Source organism: Myzus persicae, unplaced genomic scaffold (assembly GCF_001856785.1).
Source record: "Myzus persicae strain clone G006 unplaced genomic scaffold, MPER_G0061.0, whole genome shotgun sequence".
NCBI classification, from domain to species: Eukaryota; Metazoa; Arthropoda; class Insecta; order Hemiptera; family Aphididae; genus Myzus; species Myzus persicae.
Window position 1 is genome coordinate 200,015 of NW_019103509.1, and position 18,738 is coordinate 218,752.

General features: G+C 29.3%; 2 protein-coding genes across 5 annotated transcripts in view; one reads left to right on the top strand and one right to left on the bottom strand.

Moving 5' to 3' along the window:
* The window catches only part of LOC111034650 (pancreatic lipase-related protein 2-like), a 32,082-nt gene extending 18,904 nt beyond the window's left edge, over window positions 1-13,178 (top strand). For 2 of the 3 annotated variants that reach the window (XM_022315954.1, XM_022315956.1), the window contains 5 exons: window positions 5,582-5,724; window positions 11,333-11,584; window positions 12,152-12,334; window positions 12,496-12,664; window positions 12,751-12,901. In XM_022315954.1, coding sequence (XP_022171646.1) covers window positions 5,582-5,724; window positions 11,333-11,584; window positions 12,152-12,334; window positions 12,496-12,664; window positions 12,751-12,901 — 898 coding nt within the window. Of the gene's footprint in view, window positions 1-5,581; window positions 5,725-11,332; window positions 11,585-12,151; window positions 12,335-12,495; window positions 12,665-12,750 lie in introns of all 3 variants that reach the window. The other variant, XM_022315955.1, reaches the window with a different exon arrangement.
* Window positions 12,999-18,655, bottom strand: LOC111034648 (U4/U6.U5 tri-snRNP-associated protein 1). 2 transcript variants are annotated; one of them, XM_022315952.1, is made up of 16 exons: window positions 18,262-18,655; window positions 17,429-17,692; window positions 17,170-17,360; window positions 16,950-17,078; window positions 16,766-16,882; window positions 16,542-16,680; window positions 15,828-15,976; window positions 15,651-15,768; window positions 14,599-14,741; window positions 14,340-14,474; window positions 14,183-14,264; window positions 13,922-14,123; window positions 13,641-13,784; window positions 13,498-13,579; window positions 13,283-13,410; window positions 12,999-13,221 (listed from the first exon to the last, which is right to left on the bottom strand). In XM_022315952.1, the coding sequence occupies exons 1-16, from the start codon at window positions 18,473-18,475 to the stop codon at window positions 13,191-13,193; spliced, it is 2,268 nt and encodes a 755-aa protein (XP_022171644.1). In that variant the 5' UTR covers window positions 18,476-18,655; the 3' UTR covers window positions 12,999-13,190. The 2 variants fall into 2 exon arrangements, with proteins under 2 accessions (XP_022171644.1, XP_022171643.1); XM_022315951.1 differs by having other exon boundaries at window positions 14,599-14,744.
* Between the last annotated feature and the right edge of the window lie 83 nt (window positions 18,656-18,738).

Here is an 18,738-nt window from a genome sequence, read left to right on the forward strand (position 1 = left end):
TGTAATATCAGGGTTTAAAGTGGTAAAAAATTCCAGATGGAACTAATGTCTCCATATAGTCTTAAGCGTTCCATATATAATTGTATGCATAATGTCTAATGTATAAAATCCTAATTTGTTAAAGGGAACGCATTTCAACCGCGGTCAGAGGTAGGGGGACTGACTCCTCTTGCGTCTCCTCCCCCCACTTTAACCTCTGTGTAACATAAGATAAATACATTTCTTGGGTAACCAATAACTATTTCATTGGAGTTAACAGATTGTATACAAATTTATTATATATGGAAACATGGATTCAGCACCCTGCCCATCAAAATATTTTTGTATATACCTACCTACTATTATCAAAGTTAAATAGAGCAAACAAACAAACATTAAACTACATACTGTGTACTGTATAAAATTTTCACAATTAACATATTCAACCATTCGTTAGACACACTTTGCGTTTTAACAATTGTCCCTTGTAGTTCAGTTACGTACGTACACCACTCGAAATCTATCTCACTTGGATATACCCCGTGGCAATGCCACAAAATACTAACATAATAATGTAATAATATATATTGTAGTATGGTTAGTAAAACCGGATAGTGACTCAACACGAATAGTATAACACTGCTCTAATTTAATAATATTATATTCTCTGAAGTATTTAATTATTAAGTAATTATACCGAATTTCCATGATGTACAATGTGATATTATATTATTTCACATTTAATAATATACCTACACAATAATATTAAACATATAAAATATTTATTTTGATAAATTACAATAATTTATAAAAAAATAAGTTATATTTTTTAGAAAATTAAATTAAAACTCTATATATATAATAGTCTATACTACTACTACAACTAATATTTTAAAAAACAAGAAGTACGGTACTAATTATTAATAATATTAAAATATAATAGAAGGAAAAAAAGGAAAAATGATCATTATAATATTATTCTTTTCTGCTATAGAAAAACTATTTCTATTTTTTTTTTTTTCATAATATATTATTATTTATTAACAACGTTTATTATTTATTTTGATAGTTATATATTGTGTATAACAAATTAAATTAACTCGGAGTGTCAATAAAATTATAACAGCTAAATCAGTACAGTAATAAAAATAATTCTGAGTACTAATGTTATAATACAAATAATACAATAATAATTTAAGTAAATTTAAGTTATGTAGGTATAAATACTATTTTCTAACTGTTGTAAGACCGGCATCTATAAGTATTTATAAATATACGTTTATGCTTACATAATAATTTATCAATAGAAATTAAAGGTGTTAGTTTCGTTCTTGGACTAAAGAGAATATTTTCTTTTATCCCTCTCAAACCCTCTTTATAATCTCCCGGGTGACCTGTCAATTTAAGTTGTGTTATTGTTTATAATAATGATTACAATGGCCTTAGTTATTAAATTAATTCTACAAGTTTATGCTATAATGAAATTTAAATCCCAATTAAATGATCATTGTGTATCTACTATTAACCGTTTTAGGTGTTTTTCATGCAAGCTAAATTTATCATAAATTATATAACATTTAAATAGTATATTTTATAGGATAGGTATATGGATACACAAAAGGAAGTAAGCATTTTAATTACAAGCAATCAACTTCAATAATATATTCGATATATGTAATTATTATAAGACTTTAGGAATTTAAACTTTTTGATTTCCAGAAAATAATTTAAAATTAGGTAAACGGAAATCTAGAAATATATGGCAAGAACTCAATATTTTGTTATCTACCAAAATCAAATGAAAATCCCCAAATCACTTTCGAACTATTTACAAATTTCTAAAATATGAATATAATAATGTTCAAACAAATACCTACGATATTTTCATCCTCAGTCCCCCAACTCCTAAACATCCGCACTTAGCACATCTGAAATCGATCATATGGCAGGATGTGCAAATAATACAATAACCTATTATACCATAATCTTGAAATATTAATCTGGAGGTATTGGACGATTCTGTATACTCACACGTCTTGTCTCGTTGCGTTTGTACTTTGTATTCTTCTCTGTTCTTAAATTTACTTATTTTATATTACGTGTGTGGAGTGTTAATATCAACTTTTGTCGATAAGTAAATAAAACTGTTTTATACCCACTACAAATAATTTATTTTCTCTTACAATGGGGCCACTTAAAATATTTTAAACGATACACATGCACTGTTCAAACTAATATAGGTACTTTGACTAGGTAATACGTTCAATAAAAAAATGCAGGTAACTTGAATTTTAATATTAAAAATATTGATTTTACATTGCAAATACATAATATTGAAATATTACGTATAAAGTCTTACTCTGATAAGTTGGTATATAAAATGTTTTCTTTTACTAAAATTCAAACACATCATTTTAACATGAGGATACACAATTAATTAAGTAAATAATTCAAAATGTTTTGATGTTTAAAAATTCAAGCTCACCGAAAGTTGTTGTACATCAATCCATATTTTTTCTGAAAATGACTTTGATACATTAATACAAATTGATAAAAAAAATATATATTGTATGGCATACAGTTAAAAATAAATAAGTATACGCCATATTTAAAAAAATGTAATATCCTTAGAATTATATTTATGTAATTATAACTAGTAACCGCATATACCACATTTTGATTTTTCACTTTTCAAATAATTCTGTATTTATTTTTTGTGATCTTCACAAGTTTTCACTTGGGGAAAGCTATCTATGTTTCAAGCTTAGAAAGTCCGGATCATAAGTGTTCTTTCGATTCTTGTACGTGGCATCTAAAAAGAGGACCATTTTTCATAGTTTTCCCATATTCACACTAGACAATAAATTGTATTTAGTTGTTTTAGTAGATACGACTCGGAAACAAGGGGATTAATATTGTCTCTTATAACTTAAGACGAAATCTAAACTTATGAAAATGGATAACTAGTTAAAATATATACGACCAATTTAGGTGGAATAATATTGTACTATACAACAGATGTACCTATACCTACCACCCCGCGTACCAATAACCAGATCGGTTATGTAACCGTAATAATTCATTACTGCACCGAGCACATTATTATATGTTGGATAAAGGTACCCCGCATAAAATAACCAACATGGTTTTGGGTTTGTCATATTTATAAGGATTTCGATATGGATATGTTTCGTTACTCGGATAGTGCTCATATTAGAATATTTTATACTAGATTGGTTGTAAATTTCAAATATAGAGACGTAGATTACCTAACCACAATGCTGTTATAAAATCCGAAATCTATTTGGAATAATATTATGGGAAGCGTACTCGAACGTTTTCCAAACTTATGAAACTCGTGTGCCATAATTATAGGTACTTAGCGTTTTAATAATGATTTACATCCGAAAAGTTGCAATTTTATAAGGCCACCGGTTTATACAATTATAATAATAATCTATATTATTGAAAATATTCCAATTTACAATAATTATTTATAAAGTGACAGTTTTAATGTGAACAAGTAGAAATAAATATTTAGGTACCTAAATCATGGCAAAGTAAATCAACATCAATAATTAAAAAATATCACAAAATAAGATAATATAGGCGGGTAATACACATATAACATATAGTCATTTAACAAAAAAAAACAGTAAGAAATAGATTAAGAGATAGATGGTTACCATATAATCGAGTTTAATTAATTTATAATGAAACATTATATAAAGAAGCAGTTAACTATCGTCTATCGGTGATAGATCACTAGATCAGTAATAAATAAATCAATATTACACGATATTATAAAGTTGCCAATCGACCTAAGTTTACTCCCCGGAGAGTACCAACAATAATTTGTCAATTAATAATCTATTAGAGGCAGTCCAAGGGTGGAAGTGAGATTTATTTCTGCGGTCGACGGAATATCGATCTTAAAATTTCAAAGCTTCATGTGTTGGACAATCGATGTATAATAACTGTGAGGTAACATTTTAAAGTTGGCACTAAGGCATTATTTATAGGTGTGTCTACCTTCATAATATTATTATAGCTAGAAACGTACGCGCCATACATACACGCGTCTTAAACACAAATATATATATATATATATATATATATATATATATAATACATACATACCTATACATATTATATATCTTGAGCATTTGAAGCGTTCCCGGGCGGGTAAATCACGATCCGTTGAACATTGCTTACACATACTTCAGATGGTAACGGCGGGGGGGACGTGGTAGCTAACGAGCGAGACTTGTCAACCGAGACGTATTGTACTGCCATAGTGCCGTGTATGCATATATATTCTGTATAATACGATGTATATATGTATACGTATTATGCGTGTACGTTGTACATATTATTATGGAACTAGAAAACTGACGGTGATGAGGATTTCCACGCGTACATAAGAAATAATTTTAGACTTGCGTATCAACCATGGTAATAGTATGTGCATACGTCACACGGGAAAAATCCGAAGACGCTGATGAAAAAAAAATCCGACGACATATTATGTCAGTGGTGTACGGTATACCGGTCAGAGTTTAAGTACACGACTGGCACAAGAACATTATATATTTGCGTTTAAGACAACACTTCGTTGTAGGTGTTCGACGAGTCCAAAGAAATCGTCATCCCCTAACAAAAATTAATTGCAGTATTATGAAATTGGGATAGTCTGAGAAAGATTACATAAGAAATAATTTTGGACTTTCTTATCAACCACGAAAGGTGCACCTTGCACGAGGAAACGCCAAAGTGTGGATAAGATTCTGATTGAAAAAAATTAGAGTTTTAATAAACGACTGACATGTGACGTATTTGCGTTCGGTCATCACCCAAAACATCATTCCATAGCAGCTGATTGACGGTTCCAAAAAAATCGTCACACTCTAACAATAATTATTCATAATATAAGTACACGGTTAATATGTATTATTTTTATATTATTGTATAATACATAGGTAAGTACAAACTTTGTATATTTTCACCGATGTTTATGGGTATTATAATAATTATTGTGTACAAACATTTTGCAGCTGTGTACACTATATTATTATACACGCGATGAAAATACAACATTGTAACCTTAAACAGTCCACCGGCCACATATTATTATTGTAGTAAAGGCCAGAGGAGAAATTACCTATATAGAAGGACAGGAGCCCGGTGGGCGCGCAAAAGCCTCGTGGATAATTAAAATACCCGTAGATCATATATATATATATATGTTATTATGTGCATGTTTGTGTGCATCGTGCTTGTATTATGCGATATATATATATATATATAAATACACCCCGTAGACCGTTGACGATTTTAATTAGACAACAAGCGGCGGCAGCGACGGCGAAAAAGACGGAATAATTATTGTATTCATAATAATCGCGTACCTACCTAAGTGTGTGTGGGTGTGTGTTTCTGTATACGTACGTTTGTGTCCTAAGGGCTCCGTAGCAAAATAGTAAAACAAAACGAAAAAATAATTATTATACTAGTCTCTTATTTAGACATGTTTTTTTTCCTCTTGCTCTCGTTGTACATATACAACACATGATATATATAAACATAGAATATTTACTCATAGGTACACGGACGACTATATTCTAGACTTCGCGAAGCAAGAGACCTTGTTGGAAGCTCCTTTTGTGCCGCACGCACCCATCAAGCTGCTCATACACGGTTACACGGGTCACAAAGACTATTCGCCAAACACCGAACTCAGACCAGGTAACTGTAACACTAAAACTATAAAATTACTATTCATTTATACACAGCAGACGGCCTGCACATTTGTATGTCAGTCAGTGTATACCTACTTATAATATAACAACATGCTGTAAAAATGCGAAAAAATATCCCCAGGATAAAAATTAATCCATTATAATATCATGTACCGACGACCCAATTTAATAGTTGGTAATTATTGAATTGTAAGTAAAGATCAACAAAAATATTAATACAATTTAAATATAACTATTAGACACAAGTTGCAAAAGCATCATAGAGGGTTCAAAACTAAATATTAATGAATAATAATACCAACATAATAGGTTATTATAAAAAAAAATTTTAGTATACAGAACAATATTTTGTATCAAATTAACTAAAGTTGTTCGATATGATAAATTTATTATTTTAATAAATTATGATTGAATGAAATCGTAACAATTATATCATCTCAAATCGTATTACCTACATACAAAAAAAATAAATACTTACTCCTAATTCCTATATGTATGCATAGTAAGAAATAACTATACCTGTATATATACTTTTATTATTAAAATTATCGATTAAAAATGAATTGATTTATCACTGGAATATTTTCTCCTAGTGGTTAGTACCTAAGGGATTATTTTTTCCAAATACCTATACACACATATAGGCTTGCGTAGACTCCAGTTTCTGGTTTAGCCTGAGATAACTATTATGCACCGACGCTTGGATAGTTCTCCTTGAATTTAATTTTTCATACATCAATATACTATCAGCTATGCCTAAACTGCAGTGTTTAAAATAAGTAAATAAAAATAAATATTAGATATATCTACATACACACACATATATATATATATGGTATACACCAAATTTATTAGATCATTTATTATGTAGTAAAAATAAAATAAATATATAGGTAATGCAATTGGCAATTACCTAAAAATAAAAATAAAAAATACAAGTTACACTACAATTTAATATTTAAATAAACATTATTTATTGACCAACAAATGATACGGTATTTAAAATATAAAAAAACGTACATATTTTAAAATTTATAAAATATATCATAAAAATATAAAGAAATAAATAATAATTATTGGATTAAATTAATTTTCTAAAGTTGCACAATAATGATTTTTTTAATTTTTATCGCCCTATTGTTAATATTTATGTAATATTGATGTAATTGTAATTCTGTCTGCCTTTTTATATATTTACCTGAACTCGGATACAAGCGGTATTTCACCCAAAAACATTGACCTGTTTAAAAAATAACGTTTTTATAATTTATGTATAACTACTATCCTACTAGGCACATCAACGTCACATAATATTGACAGCATATTTACAATATTTATATAGGTACATAATTATAATACATTTTAGTTTAATCACCTTGTATGAAAGGTATGCTATTACATTATTTATATTATAACACAATGTCTTTTAAACTTATTTAGTAAATAGGTAGGTACGCAATATGAATAAAATACTATTCTTCAGTATGCATTTTCTAGTACAGACAACTAAAATTTTCGTTTACACAATATTAATAGCATTTTAATTTCAACTCTAGTTCAATTTACACAAATTCGTTATAACTTCACATAATAACAAATTTTATCAACTTGCTCAACTTTGTATTTTAAGCTAGTGTTTAAGTTTCGGTATACTATGTATTTACCAAGAATTCACTAAGTCACTTGACACGTCGTTTTAAAGCCACGCACATTATCATCATAATTATGATACATTATTATTGTACCACAACACAACGGGTATAGTGTTTTAGTACAACGCTGTCAACAAAAGCAAATTAAACGAGTAACGAGATTTCGGTGAAAACCTTACAACGTTAGACAAAAAATGTCGCCTATTAAAAAAATATAATACCTAAATATGTACCCAATACCATCAGTTATACAATACCGATAATTCTAATATTTATAAATTATAATCAATCTCATAATAATGAATAATAACGCAGTTATAACCAGGATACAGTAGGATACTTTAGTGTTTAAACATAAATTTTATACTTCAGTTTTTCACCACTTTCACTGTTAAAACCTAACATGTATAGGTTATAATAATTGCGAGCCACGACTAGATCCGAAGACATACTAGCGTATATCAGATAGGTAGTCAATGGTGAATATAAATATATAATATTCTAATAATTATTATTTTAAATCCCAAATTTAAAAATAATAGTCTGTAAAAACAATGACTATTTAATAGAATAACAACGTTCATCGTAAACCGAAGGTATTATACGGAAAATACTGCATGTTGTCAATTCAATTTAAAAACAATAAAGTAAGGATACTTACTTCTATTAAATAACTGTCTCGAATAAATTTACTAACAATGGTCAATGGAAAATAATTACATTAATTTTAACAATAAATTAATATACGATGAATATCGTAATATCAAATTGAAATAATTGTAATATCAAATAATTGATATTTTAACAATTATATTTATAAGTCAGTATGCAATTAAGAAAAGCTAATTTTTTGGTGACTGGAAGCTCAACACGATATTTTAGTGAAAATGTTTTTTTCTTTAATCTATGGATTTGGAAAACAATTTTTCTCTTATTTCTAAAAATGTAATACTTTTTATTTAGTTGTATATTTAAATAATTTGAGTAATTATTTATTGTTTACCAATACCGTTCTGATTATTACCCAATTAATAACTAATTTACCCTATTATTTTGAAATTATAATCCGCAAAAATAATTCAACAATTTGTTTTTACATAGTATTTATATTTTATAATAATAATATAATTAAAAATAAATATATATATATTAAACCTAATAGATATTATATAAAGTATATACATGAGTCGTCTCCGCTCAGAATCGTTACCTATTCGTATGCGACAATAAATTCATTGAATTCAAACTGAACAAATCTATTACACTGACTTATTCAATGACGGGGTACACTCTACATCTACTGTACAGCAGAGTAGTTACTTCCTTGGCCACTTTTTAATTATTATTTTACCTACACAACCTTTTGATCCTGATATGTTCATCAATGTAGTTGCTTCAAAGTCTGATAATTTGCATAATATTACAAACACATGAAACTATATACACTTTGTGGTGCATGGATATTTTCAAGCATTCAATATTCACACCTACATAATTTCATATTATGAAACTTGACAATAATGACAACGAAATTAACTAATTCCTTATTAATTTATGTACTTCATGTTAAATTTAGGTACGTATTTAACAATATTTTTATATTTTTATATTTTAACAGAGGTTTGTAAAATAAATAAATTTAATACTAGTTATAAATGTTTAATTAATAACAAATTATTAATATTAATGTTAATTCAGTTTTTGGTATTTGTTTATAGTTTATGTTATATACTTAGATACCTATATTATGCAGTGTGTGACATTTTGTTTCAATAATCTTTTGTTCAGAAAGTGTGGTATTACCCAATATTAAAATTAATTCCTATTATTTTATTTGAGCACTTTTAATAAATATTTATAAATACACATAGATACAACAGATAGGACGAATTAAAGGCCTTTATTAAACAAATCATGTTAGTGGGAGTTATGTCACCTGATTACGCTTGCAAACAACACCTTTGGGAATAAGACCGCTTTGTTTGATCTATCTAGATATGTACTTGACATTATTTAGATTAAGTTTTTCTAAAATTAACTATTTATTATTATTATTATTATTAATATTATAATTCTGTATTTTACTACATCAGCAAAGTTTAAAACACAAAATAACTTTCTTTAAATTAAAGCGAAATTTCAAATTATAGTCCACATACAGACACAATGATGATTTCGTGCTTCGCATATAATATGATAATACCACACTATCTAATAATGAAATGTTAAACGTCTATTTTAGATTAATCATTATATTTTAAAATTACATGAGGTAGCCATTTGTATGTGTATTCAGCTCTCGAATGTCATTCAATTTAATTCTTAAATCATACGCTACATCGTCTAACAGTGATTAAATGTTTTTATTAAGGACTTTTCATACAATATAATAATAAGAATTTAGTATGATGAAACCACGAATTACTAAAAAAAAAAACTCATATCAACATACCTACCCCCGTTGTGGTCCCACAAGAGAAGTAACTTGTGCCTCGAGCCTTCGACCAAAACATTTCGGTGTTTGAGCATCCCCGTCCCGCACTTTCCACTGACGCAAACAACGCTCTTTATACCCAGCTCCGACCACCCCTCGGTCCGAAACGACAATGGTGGGCCATGCAGTGACATATTTATCATGCCATCAGTAGTATCTGAGTGGACGAATCAGGAATGTTCACCTACGGTCAGTTGTATGCTCAAAACATTTAATGTACTAAGTACTTTGCATAAACATCGTTTATGCCTTTATGGTATAGCATAGATAATAATATGATTGTTGAATTATTTTTAATTTAAAAAACAAAAGATAAGCTCACTCTATTATAAGATACAAACGGACAATATAGTTTGTGAGCTATTTGTAATAGTGTAGTTGGAAGTCACCCTTGGTGGGCGAGGGGTACATCGGAGATCTAGAGGGGGGAGTGGTCCTATCGAAAATCCTACCAATTATTCAAGAAATAATTGTTGTTGCGCTTACAACTAATTAGGTATCAACGACCTTGGTTTTCGTTGTATAATAAATCGCGTTGGTATCGCGTAGGAAGAATGTGGCATGAGGTAAAACATTAATTACGAAGACTGTAGATACTAGATAGACGAATAGGTTAATCATATGCGCAGAATCAGGTGTGCTAACCGTTAACTGTTTAATATTCGAAACGGGGCCGCTGCAGGATAGGAACCTAAATTTATTAGTGAATTTACGGTAGCTTTGGGGCATGTTATCCCTCAGTTGGAATTTCATCCTCCTCTCACTCCCCCCATTTAAATTATAAAAATCGCTATCCTCCGTCCCCCAAAACCATAGGGTACCAGGGCACTACATATTTATTGTATTTTATTTATTTATTTTAGTCCTGGGAACTATCTACTACATTTCCTGGGAAAAAAAATTGTCCACCCGCTATACCTAACGAGTGGTAAAATGTTATTCACCCGCTACAGCGCAAACAGCGGTCCGATAATGGTTACTGTTCAAAACGGATTAATATACGACATATGAACGTATCGATAAGTTTTTCCTATTATAATATATTTATATCAAATACTAGATGGTAGGTGGTAGTGGTGAATATAGGAAGGGTTAGGAGTCCAATGAAAGTATATACAATATAATAATATAGGTAATAAGTGATAACATATTATTAATAAGCAATAACTATTAATACATAGAGAACTCGAGAACATGAGCTGCTATCGAAGCGTCAAGACATTTTATAAGGCCATAATCCTTATGTTGCTATAATATTATAATTACCATTGCCGTACAGTAAAAATGTCACTTATATCTATAATCTATAGGCCTAACTAAGGCATTATGTTAGGAGTCTCCCCGCCCCTTAACTAGTTTGATAGCGAAAAATAAGCCACCCTCTCGAAATTAAATCCCATATACCCCAATGGCTCTAATACCCGCCTGTCGGTTGTTGCGTCCACCAGCTTACCTTGAATACCAAAACCTGAACGTGATATCTGTGGACTACAAGGAGCTGGTGCAACCGCCGTGTTATGTGCAAGCAGTGCACAACGTTCCGCTGGTGGGCAAATGCACAAAGATGTTACTGTTGAGACTGTTCAGACTGCGGCCGGACCTGTATCTGCGTGACTTGCACGTGGTCGGATTTAGCTTGGGCGCTCAAGTGGCCGGCCACGTTGGGCGGTTGATGAACAGCACTATACAGCGGATCACGGGTATGTACCTACCTAGTAACTACGAATTAGGTATATTATTCTTTGACCATGATAGACCATACTAATAATATTTTGTTCTAAAATTATATTATTGTTTATTTAGTTTAGCTGGTGAGGGTTCTTATTCCTTATTATCTTACACATAAATACATTTAAAATATTTACGACTCAGAAACAATTCGTTAAAATTTTGATTTAAATATATCAACATTTTCAAAACTGAAGGTTTAACAATATTACTAATTTCTCTTAGAGGCCAGAGTTATACTTTTATACGCACTAAAAATATGATAAATACAGAGTTAAAATTATAAAATATGGACCAATACACAAAATCGTTCAAAATAATATGCACATTGTATAGAGGTGGGTACCAAATTAAAAATAAAACTGATAGTAAAATGTATGTTACGGAATCTGAGAAATTATGGATTGGGAGAAGAGGGTTGAATCATTAATCACTTAGGTATGGCCTAGCCAGTCGAATTGATAATGCTCCTTATGGTAGGTGCACCATGGTAACGATCAAGTAACCTCGCCATTAACTTACCATTTCGTCCATTACAGGTCTAGACCCAGCGTCCCCGCTGTTCGACACTTTCTTGCTCAGCAACGAAGTGTTAGATAAATCAGACGCGCTGTACGTAGACGTAGTGCACACCAACATAGGCTTCAAAGGAAAAATGGCGCCGCTAGGTCACGTGGACTTTTACGCCAACAACGGCATCGCACAACCTGGCTGCGGCACAAGTATTTATACCTTTTTATTTGACACCGGTAGTGCACACAATGCACATTATAATAATTCGGTAGTCCGTGCACATTGTATGATTAAATTATTTATGTATCATACCATGGATTTGTTGTTGCTATTTTTGAGCACTAATTGATTTCGGGGGAACTGTCCACAGATACGTCGTGCAGCCACGTGCGAGCTGTTGAATATTTCGCCGAATCAATAAGTAGCAAAACTCAATTTTTGGCCGTCAAGTGTATAAGCTACATAATGTACAAATTGAAATTTTGCAAAACATCTGAAACGTCACCATTAATAGTAATGGGCGAACATGTGAACAGAACGTGAGTGAATACCTGGGTGACTTACACTTCTATCAGCTATTTTATTATATACTTGTTATTTAATGAATGTTGATTTTGTTTTACAGCCAAAAAGGAATTTACTATTTTATGACTAACAGTAAACCACCATATGCACAAGGAATGGATACATATGAAAAGAAAAAAACAACAATCACACCATCGACGACAGACTCATCGCAAATCGACCAAAATGACATACCTTTGACTGACCCATAAATAAACAAGTTGTCTACTAACCAACAACAATATTATGTCAAGTATTCCAAATCCAAAAACATCAATATATTTTAATATTGTTAAGTGTAAATTGTAATACTGTCTATAAAATATATTTCAATTGCTAATGTTATAAGACATAGGAGTTATAAGATAACATCTAAATGGTGTATAATTTAATTTCTATCTAATAAGTTTTGTAATTTTACAGTATCAAATTATAAAATCAGTAATTGTCCGTTGTTACATTACCAATAAAATGTTAAATATTTGAAAATGATTGTTTATCTCAGCCGATTTTTGTTTTTGAAATTGAACCCCTGTAGACATAATAAATGTATGAAGTACAATTGTACATCAAAAAAAGAAATTGAATTTTACCCATGGTTTTGATGAGTTGATTTAGTTCCACTCAAGACTATGTAAGGAGATTGAGTTTCTTTTTGCTTCGATTGCAACATATTCAATGTACCAAGAGGTGTATCTGTTGAACTCATTTGCTTCATTAGCTAAAATATAAATAAATTATTTATAAATTATTGAAATCCATGAATTAAAATTAAGTTTATTATAATAAATAATAATTAATTAATTACAGCTTCTTGTTCAGCTTTTTTTATACGTTTCTCTATTTTATTTTTGCCAGGACCCTTGCCGTGGAATTTATGTGACAAATACCTAAAAAAAATTTCATCTGTATTAATTTCTACTCATTTTAAATACTACAATTTTTACAAACCTAAATGCTTCCTTTTCACTTAATAAATGACCATCATCGTCAATGTAATCCAGTTTTATATTTGGTTTATAGCTGTCCTTTTCTCTAAATTCTACTGTAGGGCCACTGTATCGGTCTCTTCTACTTAATTTATCATCTTCAGCTCTAAATTCACAAACAATAAATTGAATTTAAAATTAACAAATAGCTTACTTACAAATGTAATAATAACACATAATCATGTATTTTATTTTATTTAATATATGATAAAATCATCAATATAATATTAAACAATAGCTCACAAAAACGTTTTATCTTCAATAGAATAATTTTTAGCTTGTAAGTGAGCAAATCTCGAAGCAGAAGGCCGGGCATTTTCTTCTTTTTCGATATACCCTTTACTCATAGCCAATCTTAATGCACCAGCTACACCTTTACCCAAGTCAGGTTCTGGTTCTAAAATCGGCTTGCTATCAATTGTTTTAAGATCTATTAATTTTTTCTCTGAAATTAATAAATTAAATGTAAAAAAGACACTTTTAACAAATAAAAACATGACATACCCATTTCTACTTCTCTCCATCCATCATTAGATTCATCAGAGTCAACTGCATGTTCTTGTTTTAAAGTATTTTTATCATAGTCCTAAAACAAATATAATTTATTTACATTTTTCTAAATTAATTTAGTCTAATTATGTATATTAATGTTACAAACTACCATTAATGAATCATCTTCTTCTTCTTCTCTATTCCCAGCTTTACCATAAGTTGGTATATCTCCAAGAGTTCTACAAAACTCAGCAGTAGAGTTTAACACAATTGCGCCTAGTGCATTATCATTATATTCAGTTTTCTAAAAAAAATTTAATGAGATATCAAATAATTTAAATACTGAATGTATATAGTGATTAACTATAGTATAAACTATACAGATACTATATATATTATATTATAATATGTATTAACAAAATACTTACAACCAATGTATCAGCCAATTCATTTTTTCTTTCAATTTTTTCTAACTGCTTTAATTTTCTTGCTTTTTTTAATGCCAATTGCAATCCCATATCATCATCTTCTTCATTTTCCATCTTCATACTATAGACATCAGTTGGCTTGTCTACTTAATAATAAAAATACAGTTTTACGAGATTTTAGAATTTGTCTATTTTTGCCTTGATTATTATTTTAATTAAGACTCAGAATTAAAAAGTTATAAAAGCATAGTAGGTTGTAATAATATTTTTAGGTGGTCACCTATCCAAGAAAAAAGTGACCAAATAAGCAGCATTAAGGTCCCCAGACAATGCAACAGTAGCAGCGACAATTGCAATAAAATTAAGTTGAAAAGTCAACACAATTTATCGCCACTGCCGCCAAGACTTTAGAATTTTACCGCTAATGCTGCAGTATGTTGATATAAATAAAAATGATATTTCACAGTAAATGTTTTAATCTTAAAATTATAAAAATTTGGTTGCTTAGCTTGGACTACAGCCCGAGTTCTATCCCGTGCAACACAATTATTCCTAGTTTGTACGTTTGTAAGACCGATACAACACATGTGGGCGTGGCATTTTTTTAAGCAACCCAGATTACACCAATGATGACTAGTAGGTAATAATTAGCTTTTAATAACTCATTTACACTAAAAACATGCTTCAAAAAACTAAATTATTAGTACAAACAAACATTAAAAAACACAGCTAACTGCTTAGATAACTATAAACTACTATCTTCATTGGGTACCTAGGTTTATCCCAATGAAGGGTACCCAGACAAAATTGGGTTTACTTAAAGTGAAGCCCACGAACAGAAAATATTTAATAAAATGTTAATAGAATCAAAATGATTGTATGACCAAAATGGTCACATCAAATAAAAAACATAAAATCAAATTAATTATTAAAAAGCAAGTTTAGGTTTCTTGTAAATAAGGTTTTAACAATTTGATAAAAGCTAAGATTAATAAATCTACCCCCATGTCCATACATTCAATAAAAATAATTCATATACAAATTAAACGTACCATTTAATATATCATCAATATCATCAAGATCATCATTTTCTTTGGCATTATTATTTGCAAGCCGTAAAGATCTTTCTAATTTATCTGCTTTTAATGGGTTCACTCTTAATTTTTTTTTCTAATAAAAAAATTGAGTTAAAAAATTTACTATTTAATTAAATTATTAAAATAAATTACCTTGACCTTTTTAAATTTAACACTCATTTCACTATCGTTATAATAATCAGAAGCTAATTTCAATTGAGTCGTATTTAAAGTTTCCTGATTTAACTTTTTTTTTAATTTTTCCTTTATAGAATCTCGTTTCACTTTGTACTCATCAACACCTAAAATCAATTTTTTACAATATTGATAATAAACAATTATTTTTAGTAGTAATGTTATAAGCAGTTTAATTTTTAACCAAACTTAACTAAACTTGGGCAGTTTTGTCGAAATTGGAAAACAAACTGAAAATTGCATGTATTCTAACCCAACCAAATACTTTAAAATTAAGTTTAAAAATTAAACTAATGAAATCAAAATGTGTACTCATGTATATATAAAACTACTAGATTGGCTGTTTAGGGAATACAGTCTTTTAGTAGTTTTATGTATCAATATGTGTACTAAATTTAGTGAAGAACAAAAAAAATAGTAAAATATAACTATTGTTAGGGACTTAGGGTAAATATTATTCATATTTTTCATTACAATTTTATCAAAATAATATATCATCATTCATCTTAAGATTATAGAATTCTTTTAAAGTTTAGTTTGAGTTCAATATATAATTTGAAATTATACGATAAAAATTTTTAAAAAGTTTAGTCCAAGTTTGATTCATTCTAAAAATAACATCACTAATTTTAATAAACTAATAATTTTTATATTATAAATTGGATAATATACCAAGTTTAAAACTTTTTTTTTTCAACCCCTCAATTTCTTCGTCATATTTTCCAAGGACCACACTTGGACTGTCAATATCCATGTCTTCTAACTCATCATAACCACTATAATTTAGACGTTGCTTTCGTCTATCAATATTCTGCATAATAAACAGGAAATATATATAATAAGTAATTATTTTTATAATAGTTGTGTATAACATCTACTACAAATTGTAATATTACTTGTTTATATGATTCATTGTCAACCATATTAACATTGACCAAAACATCTGCATCTTCTGCTAATACATCTTTATCTTGTAATGTCAAAATAACTTCTTTTCCTTCAATAAATTCATCCTAAACAATAATAAACATAAATAAATAAACATAAAATACAAAAGTTTTGATTATTTGTGTTACATACCATTGAGTGTTGGACTTCTAATCCCTTCAAATGTTTACTTGAATAGAAATTCTTCATTTCACTTTTTGTGCTTTCTTCTATCAGATCGCCAACACCAAATACATTGTCCATTTCTTCCAATTCTTGGGCCTTTTGACAAAACAAAAACATTGCTGAAAAATCAGTCCAAAAAATATAGTAATAAAATATCTAATATTAAAAAAAAAATGTAATTAATCACCTTTTTCTTTGCTTTTTCCATTTCATCTTGAATAGTTTTTGTTTTTTTCACCCAACTAACAGCGTCTTCTTCTGTGTCACTGTCCGCTAACTTTTTAACATTTAATATTTTGTTTTCAATCATTCGTTTTTCTTTTTTCTCAGCTATTCTTGCTTTTATTTTATCGCTTTTATTTTTTTCTGTTAAGCTTACTAATTAAATAGAAAAATCAATAGTTAGTACAAAAATAAATACTTCTTAAATTCAAATTGTTTATTACATGCAGGTTTATGAACAAATTCGCCTTCATCGCCAGCAATAACTTCCAATCCATCATCTCTGCTTTTAGTAGTTTCTTTATTTTCCATCTGTAATGGCTTTAGGCCTAACTTTGCTCTAATTTTATTTGTTTCATCAATTGACAGACTGTCTGCTGCTGATGATATAGAAGGAGGAGGCGGTGGTGTAAGGCTTGGTGGTGGAGGAGTTCGAACCTCATTTCGAGATATTTTTGGGGGAGGTGGTACAAAAATAACATCATCGTCTAAATTGTAAGATAAAAAAAATTATTATGTATATCTAAAAATGAATATAATGAGTTTAATGTATATTTTTATTAAACCTATATTAAAATACACAATTTTTCATAAAAAAAATTTTGTTTTTGTTTTCTCAATAATATATTTTAAAAATATAATATATACCACAATATCAATCTATATACCTATATTAACACAGTGTATTTTTCTTTTAGATAAGTAAAATACATTTAAAAAAAAATTATAACCCATAATAGGCACAACAAAATAAACGGCATGCAACAGTGAAGTACACTGTAGTGCTGCCTATGCATTTAATCGTAAAATCACAAACTTTGGAAGGACATAACTTCCAAAATAATGATTTGCAGAATTTTATTTTTGTACCATCGTTTTTAACTCACTTACAAACATGTTTCAAAAATAAATCGCTTGGTAGCTTAAGTGCAATTATACCAATATTAAAATAATAATTAAGAAAACAATCAAATTTTGAAAAGTAAAAAAAACATCCTTTGGATGATCTGGTGGATTCTTAACCAGCTTTAGTTGAATATAATATAAAATTACTTGCCTGAACTGTGATACTTAGCATGTTTGTCCTTTGGCTTTTCTTTTTTCTTATGATGTTTCTTGTGTTTCTTATGTTTGTTGGAGACATCAACATCAGACAAATCACTTGATGGATGTCTTCTTTTCCTGTGTTTGGACGATAAGTCACCGTCCGACGAATCACTGGAGTGGTGTCGTTTCTTCTTGTCCTTCTTCTTGTGTTTAGATGACCCCATTATTTCGAACGACGTACAAAAATTTAACTATTATATAAATCACAGAACGTGATTGAACATTAATATTAATATTATTAGGACGTTATAAATAAGTCATGCAACAGCGTCGTTTGAAAACGTTTAAATAGCTGTCTGCACTAGCAGTCGGTGAATATTCCAAGTGCTAATCATCTCTTTGCTGTTGTGTTTACCAAATCATAGTCGTCGGACGACCGTGATAAAATTTCTCGTCATGGAAAAATCGCTATTACCGGTGTACCACC